The 12,937-nt window shown below is 35.1% G+C and overlaps 2 protein-coding genes across 2 annotated transcripts; one reads left to right on the plus strand and one right to left on the minus strand.

The window, feature by feature from the left end:
* Positions 1-14: 14 nt before the first annotated feature.
* On the minus strand, positions 15-6,543 carry LOC106155666 (uncharacterized). The gene is made up of 9 exons (XM_013530599.3): positions 6,408-6,543; positions 3,950-4,334; positions 3,528-3,566; positions 2,832-2,927; positions 2,294-2,581; positions 1,925-2,020; positions 1,515-1,644; positions 909-999; positions 15-689 (listed from the first exon to the last, which is right to left on the minus strand). Exons 1-9 carry the CDS (start codon positions 6,467-6,469, stop codon positions 545-547), a joined length of 1,332 nt encoding a protein of 443 aa, XP_013386053.2. The 5' UTR covers positions 6,470-6,543; the 3' UTR covers positions 15-544.
* Positions 6,544-6,625: 82 nt separating this feature from the next.
* On the plus strand, positions 6,626-9,785 carry LOC106155686 (THUMP domain-containing protein 1). The gene is made up of 4 exons (XM_013530624.2): positions 6,626-6,882; positions 7,204-7,332; positions 7,590-8,230; positions 8,531-9,785. The coding sequence occupies exons 1-4, from the start codon at positions 6,700-6,702 to the stop codon at positions 8,661-8,663; spliced, it is 1,086 nt and encodes a 361-aa protein (XP_013386078.2). The 5' UTR covers positions 6,626-6,699; the 3' UTR covers positions 8,664-9,785.
* The last annotated feature ends 3,152 nt before the right edge of the window (positions 9,786-12,937 follow it).

Consider the following 12,937-nt stretch of genomic DNA (forward strand, 5'->3'; position numbering starts at 1 on the left):
AAGAAGTCAACAAGTTTTGAAAGGAATAAAGTGTTTATTATAGTTCCTTTAAAATACGTGGAGGGATGTTTCTTGATTTCTAATTTCCAGCATGAGACACGTTTTATCCTGGCCTAGATGGCAAGATAATATCCAGCTGACACTCTGCCTAAGCCACCTGCTTACAAAGTTATTTACAATACAATACGATTATGGAATGCAACAATACTAACACACTTATATTGAACATTATAATACATGAACGGCTGCTTTACTTTAACAATTCTCGTTCAGATGCTCTGTCAACTATATTGCTTAAAATAAAATGTCTATCTTGAAGTAAAATGTTTAGGCACATACAAATAAAACTGAAAAGGGGAAAAAATGATAGGCCCTAATTCAATAACATTGTTTTCTTAGAAACCCCTTTTTTACTCAAGTCTTATTTGCAAACCTATTGCAAGTGTCTCTTAATGGACAAAAAATTACTTGAGGTGCCGGCTAAAATGACGAGTCTTCAACAGAAATTTTTGAAAAAAACTGACGCCAATAAATGTCTAGTGTATCATATTTTAACTGTAAAAGTCACAGGTCTGGAGGGTGCTGCAGCAGCATCCTTCGCCTTAAAGAGAGCTTTATGGACCAAGGACACATCAACGTCATCTTGATTCTGAGGCTCCTTTGAGGATGCTGGGCCCAAACGGCCAAATCTGAAAAAAAAACAAAGAAATTCTATTACTATCTGAACTTATAAGTGTATCAGAGCTTGTGTCAAAATTTGCTGAAGTGTAAAACCACCTGTTAAACCTTAACCACATGGATTGCATTGCTCTAGTGTTCAAGATAGGGGCTCCACACAAAACTCTAAACATCCCATATCAAGAAGAATCAAAGACTGAGGGTAGCCAGGACATTCTTTGTGAACTTACACGTGTTGTGATGAAGAAACTTCCGGGTCTTCAGGAGGCTTGCTCACTACTGCAGTTAGTGGGGTGACCATTTTCACCTGCATGGGAACACCTGAGTGGAGAAAAGACATGACATGTGGTCAGTAATAGTATAAAATATGTGTTATTTGCAATCCAGTTTAGTAATGACAACATACAACAATTAGTAATATTGGTCAAAGTCAAAACATTGCTTTGCTGGCCGAAAAAAATTGATATCAAACAAGGTACATCCAATCCAATTTCTAAATCCTGCAAAACAATATACTGCCTCTTTAAATGTTTTATTATGTAATTTAATACTTCAATGTAAATGACCTTCAAGATAACACCAAAAGTTGCGTCAAGTGACACTGTTTTCAATTCTTTATAAATGTTTCCTATTCTCTAAATGGTTTATAAAAATGTCAATGATGTCAATGATCAATGTTCATTTTAATGATCATATCTGATTCAGCAGTCACTATTACATCTTATCAGACCTCTAAGTCACAGATACAACATCGTGATCAATTATAATACATTTGACATTTTAATCATTTTACCTGCTCAAAAAAAAAACAAAAAAAACAATACAGCACCACCTACCATCCAGTTCTCTGTTATGATACTTCTTGATGGCCAGCACAGCCTCTTCCTTCTTAAAGAACACAGCCTCTGCCACACCTGGCTTCAACATTCTGGCCTTCTTTAAAGCTCCCATTGCACTGAATAGTTCCTGAAATGTTAAAACATACAATGAATTCTAACAATTTATGGTCTTTAAAGTCAATTTTTATTAATCTTAATGTTTCCATGTTTTAAAAAGTCATTTTGAAAACACAAACACTTTACCATAAAAAACTAGTGTACATTTTGAAAAGGTTCTTCTGATTAAGATGAACACTGTCCTAGCATGAATTCCCTATACATACATTTCTTTGGCACATTTATTCATTTCTAAATCAATATACAGACATTAAACAAAACTGGACTACATAAACAGTATGCTGGCTTACAATGATATCTTCTTCTGTGACAACTGGGTGTAAATTTGTCACCAATATTTTGTAGCCTTGCAGGGGGCTTATGACATCAACTTCCGGCTCCTGCAACTGAAAAATGAAAGAAATTTTTGTTTTCTTTTAAAAAATTAAGCAAGTATTTAAAACAAGTAAAACCTAATACTGACCCATGTTTTCTACATCCTTTTCAAGGAATTGGCCAAGTAAGACCTTATTAAATGTCCATAAGGTGAAACAGAATTTTTAAATGTTGAAAATACATAAAGAATAATCTGATCAAGCTCATTTTAAAAGCTGATCCACTTTCAAGGCTAACAGAGCAAGATGAAGATGAAGTTGTGAAGATGAAGTTGGCAATTTTACCGTCTTCACTTTGACCTGTTGCCCTGGTTTGGGTGTCGTCTTGGCAGTAAGCCTGATAGGAGATCTTGTCTGGGAAATAACCGGAGATGGGACTTTCACAGCTGGCCCAGTAACTCTGACTGGTGGAGGAGTGTACGTGTACTCCATCTCTGGGTCAGAGTCTGGGTCTGGTTCTTCATACTGATCATTTCTAATCTGAATGATAGGACTGCGGGCTGGGAGAGAATGCGGATGTCTACGAGCTGCCATAGCTGCTGTGTTGGTCCTCACTGCACCCAATGGCTTGGCCTATAAAAGATTTATTTATTTATTTATTTATTTATTTATTTATTTATTTATTTATTTATTTATTTACTGAATGGTACCAATCAAACATGAGAACAAAGCAAAAATTAAGTAATCATTATCAATTTCAAACAGAGAATATGTTCAGATAAAAGATGGCAATGAAAATTTCTCTGAATATATCATAATTTTAGCAGTCTCGGTTTAAAGGTACTTTGCTAATTCAGATATTTAACAGTTAATTCCTACTTACTTGTGCTGTTGTGGGTTTATTGGATGTTGTGACAAATATGTTGTTTGATCCCATTAACACCTGATGCCCAGATGTCTTCTGTCCTGGATTTCCAATCTACAAGACAAGGGTAATTCAGTTTCAACCAACAGTTCAAACAGCACAGAAACCAAGCCACTGCAGTGCTTATTCACAGCAATAATTGTAACCTTTTATATCAGGACTACTGGCAGTATGATACTGGCAGTCTGGTAACAATATATTTCTCATGTATCAACCTGCATGCATATGTATATGTATCATTGTGTTTATGTGTCTATTTATTATGATATTGTGGTAAAAGTTGCACCCTCATAAACTTTTATAGGGTAGGGGGCCATTTAGAAGAGTTAGGTCACAAAAGCTAGTGCGCACTAACTCCATGGGGACTCTCGCTGAATGCAGTCCGATTAAGAGACTAACACACCTCCTGTAGTCTAGTATTTAAAATAAAGAGAAGCTGGTGTTAATATGAATACTTGGAAATGAGGAGGCGTGTAAGTCTGAACAGCCCAATTCCAATGATAAAACAAACCAAATGTATGCTCCTCAGATATACTCAACAACTATTCAATAAAGTTTGGTGTCTTACCTCTTTTGAATCTGTATCTTTCCAAAAATATCAAATATTAGCAAGAATCAATAAAATTATATGTGTGAATAATCACGAAAACTTACTGCTCGGACAAGCCCCCCTGTTGTTTGGAGACTGGTCACCTGGAAAATAAATCAGCAAACAATTATATCTGTATTTACTAGTTATTACCGGAGTCTCAGCTGTATACAACATATAATAGTGTAGTTATATTGAGGTGAAACAGGGACTGACTGGACACCAGTATTAATTATTTTTATCAGATGTAACTGGTAAGACCAATAGTTCCAGCATGTCTAAAAAGATAAGATCTGTATGCTTAGTTTATGGACAATGTTCGTGAATAGCGAAACATGTATGTGCAAGTTATTAAAGGAGAAACACAGTTAATCTGGTGCATATGAGTGTTAAGTAATTTAATAAAATCTATTACTTGCACTATTACTGTGACTACTGAAGGATATCTCAACATAACAAATGTACCACAGAATATATGGCAACTTACTGTGAAATTCTGATTTATTCCTTGCTTAGGCTGTGTCTGTTGTTTAGAAAAGTTCCCCAGTCCTGTCACACTCACAGTAGGGCCCTTGTTGGCCTGTTTAGCTTTCAGCTTCTCCCTCGCATCAACAGGCTGCTGGGCCTTCTTATTTTGTATCCGCACTCGAGCATCCACAAACTTTGTTTTGGCTATAATTTTGTCTCTGGCATCTTTAATGGGCTTACTTGCTATTTTCTGTCTAGCATCAAAACCTTTGACATTTCCCAGGCCAGTCACTGCAAATTTTGTTTGTCTTTGTATTCCAGGTCTTTGTTTTATGTTTCCTTGCTGCTTTGTTGTAAAAACAGGGCCTTTCGTTTTTGCACCAAGTCTTTGCTGTGCAGATGCACTGTGGAAAGAAAAACAGTGAACATGTAACTCAATATCTATAACACATCTTTTTATGTGATGTACAGCTTTTCTGAACAAAAAATAAATTCATTGTTACAGAGGTTTTCTGTTATATACAGGAAAGGGTGGCTTGATTAAATATCAAATATCTATAATGCTGTAAAACCAAAACTTTGTTAATGGTAGCATTGTTGGGAAGGATAAAATATTGCCCCCACCCACAATCCCCCCATAAATACCCAGGGTCTAAGAAACTGTATTTTACAAAATGAAAATCTACAATTTCCATGGCCTGACTCACCTCTGAAATATATTAAAATTACCTAGTATATGCCTTGAACCTTACCAGTTAAATGTTGCCTACACCATGTCTACTGGATGGTTCATAAATGTACAACTTAGAATTATTATTATGAACACAAGTGATTTTTTTTTTTTTTTTTTTTTTTTGTAGGCATAACTCATAAAATATTTATCTATTTTCGCTGTTTTCTTCAAAGAACAGACAATGAAATAATTATATTAGAATCTATTCTATTTGGGGAAGGATTGGTGAGACCTTTATCGCTCTTGATAGGATAAAATAACACCCTCCCCCAAACTGAGAATCAGAATCAGAATCAGAAGTTTATTGACTATCGCCCTACATCCGGGCATGATCAAATACAAATACAAGAAGTAATCCGCAGAGTGATTACCATATACAGTTTGATATACATTATATAATGTCTAGACTAAAGCAGGGAAAGTACATGTACTACTCAATAAAGATCAATATAGGGATAATTAAAAAAAAAAAAAAAACTGATTCAACTAGAATAGGCTACACTAAACCTTATATTAAACTAACTATTATTTAGGGGGATATGAAAACTGCATCATCAGTTAATCTAGGTTTTATTCAGCATGGATGCAATTTTCATATCCCTAGCTTTAAAACAATCATAAAGAAAATTAGTTGTGCATTTTGCAATATCAAAATCATTACATTGCAGTACGGTAATAAAAAGGTCACTGATGGACTCAGGGGCTGCACTGCCCAGTATATCTTTAACCTGGTTAAGGAATATGGCTCTTAGTGGAGCATAAGAGGGGCATATCATCATAAAATGGAACTCATCCTCAACTGACCCCATGTTGCACACCGTGCATAGCCTTTTCTCTATGGGTATTTTAGGATTCATGTGTCTCCCCTTTTCAATTGCCAAATTGTGGGCACTTATCCTGAATTTGCAAAGGAATGTAGATTTGGGTTTGTGGATTAACTGTGTGTATATTTCTCTTTTAAAATCTTTTTTGAAGGTACTGTAGGTACGTAATTTTTTACCCTCCGTGTTCAGGGATGCTAGGTGAGATTTGAAGGCCGAACTATAAGAGATTTGGATAAGCGGTTTTATTATGGAAGAGAGTGCGGTCATGGATATTTTAAAAGGGTCCTCCCAAATGTCAGGGCGTCCAATGAGCGCCAGTGTATTTTTAATGCCGGTTGACCAGGTTGAGGTGTTAAGTCTGTTTAAATTTTCATTTTCGTGAAGTGCATGAGTAACTAAGGAGGTGGTGTCATGGTGCTTTTTATATTGGAGGCTGTGCCAGTATTTGAGGGCCAGTGTGTAGGCAGTGGTCAGTATTGGGAAGCTGCCCAGTTCTCCGCGGACAGCATGTGAGGGAGATTTTCGGTTAACACCTAGGATAGTTTTGCAGGCCTTGAGATGTAAGGTATGTAAACTGAGTACAAGAAACCTAAATCATGCTCAATCAAATTCCAAGCACCCTTGATGTGAATAGTGCGCAAATGGCTCTGAAATGACAAGAATATTGATTGCGCATCACACTTCCTCCATTACATTTCAGAGACGGTACACCTGTCAAAAAACCATCTACATCTTGAAATGCATTCGTTAAATATACAGAAATGGGATATTCAATGGAAAGAGAAACTAAGTCAGAGAAAGCGGCGACTTAGATATCAAGGGTCGCGAATGCAAAATATAAGCACTTGCGCATTGTTTTCTACGTCCATATTCAGATAATGTGAGCACAGACTTATAAAGTACGTTTTAGGATTACTTACCCGGGTCTAGAGACAAATTTTCTTTGATTTTTGGTGATGTAGTCGTCCAGAGAGACGTCCATTTTGCAGCGACCCAATTTTCCCCAATGTGTTGAAGTGAATGGTGTGGACACATTTCATTGGTTTAAAATCGTCGATAACAGACCCGCAGATATACACATGTGAGTGAGAGATAAAGTGTGATAAACAAGTCAAATAAGTTGTACATCGTAGTATCATACCGGTGCGAGCATATTTGGGGTATTTTACCAGAACTGAACTTTTGCACATGTTCAAACTTGGATAAGAAAGAATGGGGAAGAGACCAAAGTCATATTACATAAAATGTGCAATGAAGAAAAGGAAGAGAGAATTTAGTCTTGATGCTGGCATGAAGGGTTTTCTTCTGACCTGCAATAATAATGAAAAGCAGTGTGTAAGAGAAGCATACAACATCCTGAACGAATATGCAGATAAGCTGTATGGACCAGAGAAGGTACTGCTTCATTTATTTATTTGATATTATATATTTATATCTGCAATTTTTATGTACTGACTAGTACTAGTAGTTCTAACCTTTCAAAAGATCCAATTAAAATTATTTCCAATAAAAGAAAAAACTCGATCTTTATCAACAGTATCATGGAACCTTGCTTAAGTATGTTTTATTTTTGTGTGTGTGCGTGTGATATACTATTATAAAGAATTAAAGGGGAACACTTCATCATATATATACTGCATATAAACATCATGGTACATATCTTACACTGCCTTTAGTAATTCAGTTAATGTCCTTTTTTTTTTTTTTTCAACTAAGGCCGGGAGTGGCGAAAGAGATGGCTCAGATGATGGAGAGGCAGAGGAGGAGGAAGAAGATATCAGTAAAGTGTTGGAAAAAGAACTGCACACACTAAAAGAGACAGATTCTTCACAGAGAAGATTCCAGGTATATTCCTTTGAATGCCAAATGAACTTGTTTACACGGAATGCTAAAAATTCTTAGGTATTTAAGCCCTTTGAGAATATTTCAAAAGAAATGATTGGTATGATTCAATATGGTCAAGCAATTAGCATTTTTCTCCTATTCATGTAGTATTTCTTCCATTTTCATGCAACTCTTGGACAAAATAATATACATCTAGGTATTATAATAATTATTTATTTATTTATTTATTTATTTATTTATTTATTTTCATCTCCCAGGTAGTAGAAAGTGGTGCCAAAAATGTAATTTTCATCAGGACTACACTTGAAGACCCATGTCACCTGGTTCATGCCATTCTTAGTGATCTCCAGGAAACAAAGCAACAGAAAGCTAGATATATCATGAGGATGCTTCCCATAGCTACAACTTGCAAGGCTGTCCTGGAGAAGGTATTAGAAAGTGTAGAGTCAGCATTTGACGCAGAGCTAGGGCCTAGCACGGCAGGGCAGTCCTTCTACATCATGGCCAAGATTAGAAATAACAACTCTTTTAGTACTGCAGGAATTTCTAAGGAAATTGCTGGCACCATAATTACAATGAATTCAAAGAATTCTGTTGACTACCAAAATCCTGATAAAGTTGTATTGGTTGAGATACTGAAGGGAAATTGCTGCATGAGCATTGTGAGAGATTACTTCAAGTTCAAAAAGTACAACCTTCATGAAGTTGCTAAAACAGTTACAACAGAACCAAAGGAAGGGGACTATCAAAGTCAAGATGATCAAGGGGAGGCAAAAGAATTAGATACTGGTGAAGAGACAAAAATTGAGGAAACAAAAACTGAAAGCATAAAGGATGTCTCACAGACTCCAGTGGTAGCCAAGCTTACAGAAAACCAGAAAGATTCATCACAGCAGGTGTAAGTCTATAAGACATTATGGTTTGGTTATGTTAAATGGCTTGTCAAGAATTATGTATCAATAGGATCAGTAATCCCTAATGTACTAGTCTTTGTGTTTGGTTTTTTAAAGCAAGGGAAGTTATAAGGAGTTTAAGACTTATTTTCCAAAAGGTCATGCCTGAAATTTACTCGAAAAATGCAAAATTTTCACAGACAAAAAGTGTAGCATTTTATTTTAATTGCACTCCATTAAATCTGTATCATAATTTTTTTTTTTTTTTTGTCACCTCACAGCATAAAGTTTTTATAATCTTTCAGTTTACCTGAGTTGGATTCCTCCACCCCCACCACCAGTGCTTCTCAGTCCACAGCAGTTGTGGAAGTGCAGGATTCCAGAGTAGAAGATTCTGAGGATGTTCCATCTGGCTCAGGGACCGGAACTGGATCATGATATTTCTTACTGTGATGTTCATTTTAGCCTATGGTCTATGGTTTGGAATAAAAACTCACTCACAAAGTCTGGTATTTAAGAGAAAATCTGAAAAACTGTGGAGATATGTTTTCACTGATATGCAGTTAAGTTTTTATAGAACAGAGCGTCACAAACATAAGCTAAAGCAATTAAAAAAATGACTTGGATATAAATGATTCTAAAAACCGATTCTTATCAGCCTGTTGTCCCATTAACGTCATGTATTTTACCCTCTTCATTTATATACAGTAGAATTGTGAGGCTTAGATTTGTATATCTTTGTATTTAATTATTTTGTCAGTATACATGTCTAAGCTGATTTCAGTGCCTATACATGCCTGCTTGCTTGTTCTTTGTCTACCAGCCCTGTATTGTTTCTCATTCCATTAAGCAGAAAATATTGAATGCAGTGCATTTAATGTAGCAATATAAAAGAAATCTTTACATCATTATCTGGAGAAATGATGACAATTTTCTGGTATCTTTTATCAGAGACATTGTGTAACGTTATGTGTAAAAACGTGCAAATGTCAGCTTCCTCGTGATTTTATAACCATTCATGTAATGCCACTGACATATCCCTTTCCTTGATAGTCAACCTAGCTCAAATGGATGCAAATTAGGGCATTAAAGATGGAACATACAGGGATATTGTTAATTCTTTAATATTCCATTTTGGACCATTCATCAGTCATGAACCTTGTGCTTGCTTTATTCCTGTCATCAGACAGAAGTTTCTTAGTTGACAGCAATTTAGTGAGACTCCCCAGGGAGTTAGATCGATCCAGATGGATCGATCTAGGCATGGGAACCCAGTCTTATTCTTTATGTACAGGTGTGCTCATGAAGCCATCATTCCTGTCTTTTACCATAGATAATATCTTACCTGGAATGAATCCCCAAAGCACCAACTGTCATACAGTATATGACATCATATTGTGTTATGAATTTAAAAAAAAGTTATGCGTTTCAGCATTTTTTCTGGGATACGCAATGACTGCATACCATAAATAAATTCAACATTTTCCACTGTTGTAGTCCTTTCAATCAATATGTGTAAAATATTCCATTCATTTGATCAATAAAATATTTTGAAGTTTAGATATTTTTATTTTTATTCAAAAGATAAAAACAAATCAATACAGCGCGGGTCATGTTGGGTTTCACGTGTTTCTTGTGCAATTCAACAGTTGCAAGATGGAAACTACCAAAAATGAAAAAAAAAATGTATTTGTAAGACTTAATCTAAGCCTTTCTTTTTTCATGACTGGGTGAAGCCAAACTTATTTATTCATCTTTATCATTTATTAATTTCGTTTAATTTTTGTCAGATTACAGGTTATGGTTGAGTTTCTAATAATTGTAATGATAGGATTCGTATTGAGAAACCGCACCTCTATAAAGTTATCTGTTCTTTTTATCAAATGAAGATGACCTTGGCGATAGCTGAATATATAGCGTCTTTTTATGATTAATGGCCATTACATGAAATGACCTGCCAACATGTAGACTCGACCTTGAACGCCAGCAGGTGTTTTGTTATCGAGATTTTAACAATAATGGGCAAGAGCGTTCAAAACATCAATTAAGTCTAACACCGGTTGACCACAGTGTTATTGTGAGTCGCTAATATTTTTAATGAAATATTTATTTTTAATGACCCTCGGCTTGAGTTCGTGGTTAAATCTGGTTACAGGACAACCACTATATCCAGGCTTAGTGTGGTCATATTTCAACATGTTTTGTAAAATAGTTTCTGGACCCTCTGCGGGAGCTTGCATAATTCTAATACCAGTCTTATTCTTTCTCTGTTTTTGTAATTTTTTAATGTGTCGTTTTCAGATATATATTTTAATGAATACGAATGTTAATGAAAAAAGCCTTCGTCTCTTCCTAGTGTAATTGTGCTAGAGAAGCAGAGACAGAAGCATTGATTATAGCAGTGGCTTGGGATCAAAGTGGAGAGACGTGTAATGCAGTCTATAAGAGTCGTGATGTAAGAATTTTATCAAAATATTAAAAGGGAAATGAGTGATTGCGTTTTAATTATTGCAATTTCTTATTTTTGTTTTTGTTTTTGCATATATATATTTTTTTACATTCTGATGTTTTCTAGTCCTGATTTATTTTTTAAAATGAGAAAAGTCGAGTGTAGTACACAGAATGAAGCTTTACTCTAAGACTCAGAACAATACATGTCGGTGACGACTGAAATTGTCAGTAGAGCTCTACATGTTCAATCTATGAACTTGAAACAAAATTCCTGACCTTTGCGATGATTTAGTCCGTAGATCAAATCTTAGATCCTTTCTTAATTATGATCATCAGCAACACATTAACTTTTTATGCCGTATGGAATAACAACTTGCATGAGATAGGAACGTGCTCGAATGTACCAGTGTGGGAGTTTCTACTAAAGACTATGATTTACAGATATATGATTCAACGACCTGAACGGCTGTTTAATGATAGCATGGTGAATAATATAAGTGTCCTGTCTTATCTCCTTCGTAATGACTGCTCTGTACCTGGTAACTCAGTTCCACTACCACTTCATTTTCTCGTGAAATGAATCATAATCAAAATGTCAAAAAGTGAAATAACAGATATTAAGTTTTTTATGCCACTCCCTCATCAAAGTACGTATTATCTACCATGTCTTGTGTAAAATAAAGTCTAGATTGGTACCTATAAAATATTCACCTTGTGCAAGTTTCTCAGTCTTTATCCACAAAAAAAGTAAGGCCTATACTGTCAAGCACCATTTCACTGTGATTACAATTTTTGCCAGATTATATCTGATTATATCAGGTTATATTTGTTAAGTAACTTCATAAAACGACATCTTATGCCCAAGTATTTGAATTCTGCATTCCAGTTTGCTTCTTAAACAGAAGTTACTAGAAAGAATTTAACGTTGTAGGTTTTGCTGTACTACTCGAATAAAAATGAGAACTTCCTAAATCCATTTCCAGATAGTTTTGAACCAGGTCTTCTGTGAGGAGAACTGGTTTACCGTCCTGGGTATCACACGCGACCTCACTGCATATCGTTAATAAACGTAGGGTTAGCTTAATTATATCCACTTTACAGATTTGGAAACATCAAAGTAATTGTACACCACGGTACCAAGCAGCTATAAAAGATTTTCTGCAAGGAAAGAAAAGATTCCAGTTGAAGTGGAATAACCACGCGTGGAGTTGTCATGGTTCATGAATTCACCCAGACTTTCAGGGGACCAAAAACAACAACAACAACATTTTCAATCCTCTGAAATATTTTGATCATATTGTTAACATAAAATATGTAGAGGTCGTGGAAACAGAAGTCAAAACGCGTTTATTTTTGTCATGCCAAATTACATATCCATAACAGATATATCTATTTTGAAAAACAAAAATAGATCCTTATGATGATTTTACCCTAAAGAAAAGATAAAATAAAAGATAATGTGTTTCAAAAACAAAAATATCAACACGTTTTGAATTTTTTCAGTCCAAATAGATAACACCGATAAAGTCATTTATAAAAAAACAGGCTCCCGTCCTCATTGTTTACGCTCACTTCAGTGCACAATAGACATCTTCTTTGTAAAATGAGCTACTCTGTTCTCGATACACCGATTAAAGAATGAGATAGCATAAAGAAGGCATGCATGCAATTTGAACTGTCAACAACTTTTTTTTCTGGCATCTTCTCAGTAAAACTAGGATAAAATATTTGAGGTTGCAACTTGTTCACATAAGACGTTTTTATCTTTTTCCATTACTTTTTCTTAAAGGTGTTTATTTAAATCATACCTATTTCACCAATTGATATGGTAATAGAATTAAGTTGCGTAGGTCCTATTGTTTCAACATTTGTTTTACGTTTATTTCCACCATTAACTGATGTCACCAATAAATGGTTAAGAATTTCAATGCCCATTTGTTCTTTTCGAACCGAAACTCTTATCGTGCATAATAGTGAAGAGCACGAAATGTTAATGATAAGTACAAAATGTGAAACTGCTGATCCGCGTCATAGAATTGTTTAAAGACAATGGATACATTGTATATAGTTTTTAGCATAGTAGTATCTTACTCCTTGAGAATACTTTTTGAAGCATGTATAAAATGGTTAAACTTTGTGCGTGAAGCAGTCAGATTTTATTTATTTATTCATTTATTTATTCTGTTATTATTGTTATTGTTTTTAAAAAAAGTTTCAAGAGATACAGAAAAGGGTCAAGTAAATTGCTCTCAGTCTCAAGG

Source organism: Lingula anatina, chromosome 2 (assembly GCF_051362555.1).
Source record: "Lingula anatina isolate TDL-2025a chromosome 2, LinAna3.0, whole genome shotgun sequence".
Lineage (NCBI taxonomy): Eukaryota > Metazoa > Brachiopoda > Lingulata > Lingulida > Lingulidae > Lingula > Lingula anatina.

Excerpts from the sequence above, each read along its gene's own strand:
- LOC106155666 (XM_013530599.3), bottom strand. The coding sequence starts at position 6,469 with ATGGACGTCTCTCTGGACGACTACATCACCAAAAATCAAAGAAAATTT. Across the intron at positions 2,928-3,527 it reads CAGGGGGGCTTGTCCGAGCA|ATTGGAAATCCAGGACAGAA; the intron begins GTAAGTTTTCGT and ends CTTGTCTTGTAG. Across the intron at positions 690-908 it reads GTTTCTTCATCACAACACGT|ATTTGGCCGTTTGGGCCCAG; the intron begins GTAAGTTCACAA and ends TTTTTTTTTCAG.
- LOC106155686 (XM_013530624.2), top strand. The coding sequence starts at position 6,700 with ATGGGGAAGAGACCAAAGTCATATTACATAAAATGTGCAATGAAGAAA. Across the intron at positions 6,883-7,203 it reads AGCTGTATGGACCAGAGAAG|GCCGGGAGTGGCGAAAGAGA; the intron begins GTACTGCTTCAT and ends TTTTCAACTAAG. Across the intron at positions 8,231-8,530 it reads AAAGATTCATCACAGCAGGT|TTTACCTGAGTTGGATTCCT; the intron begins GTAAGTCTATAA and ends ATAATCTTTCAG.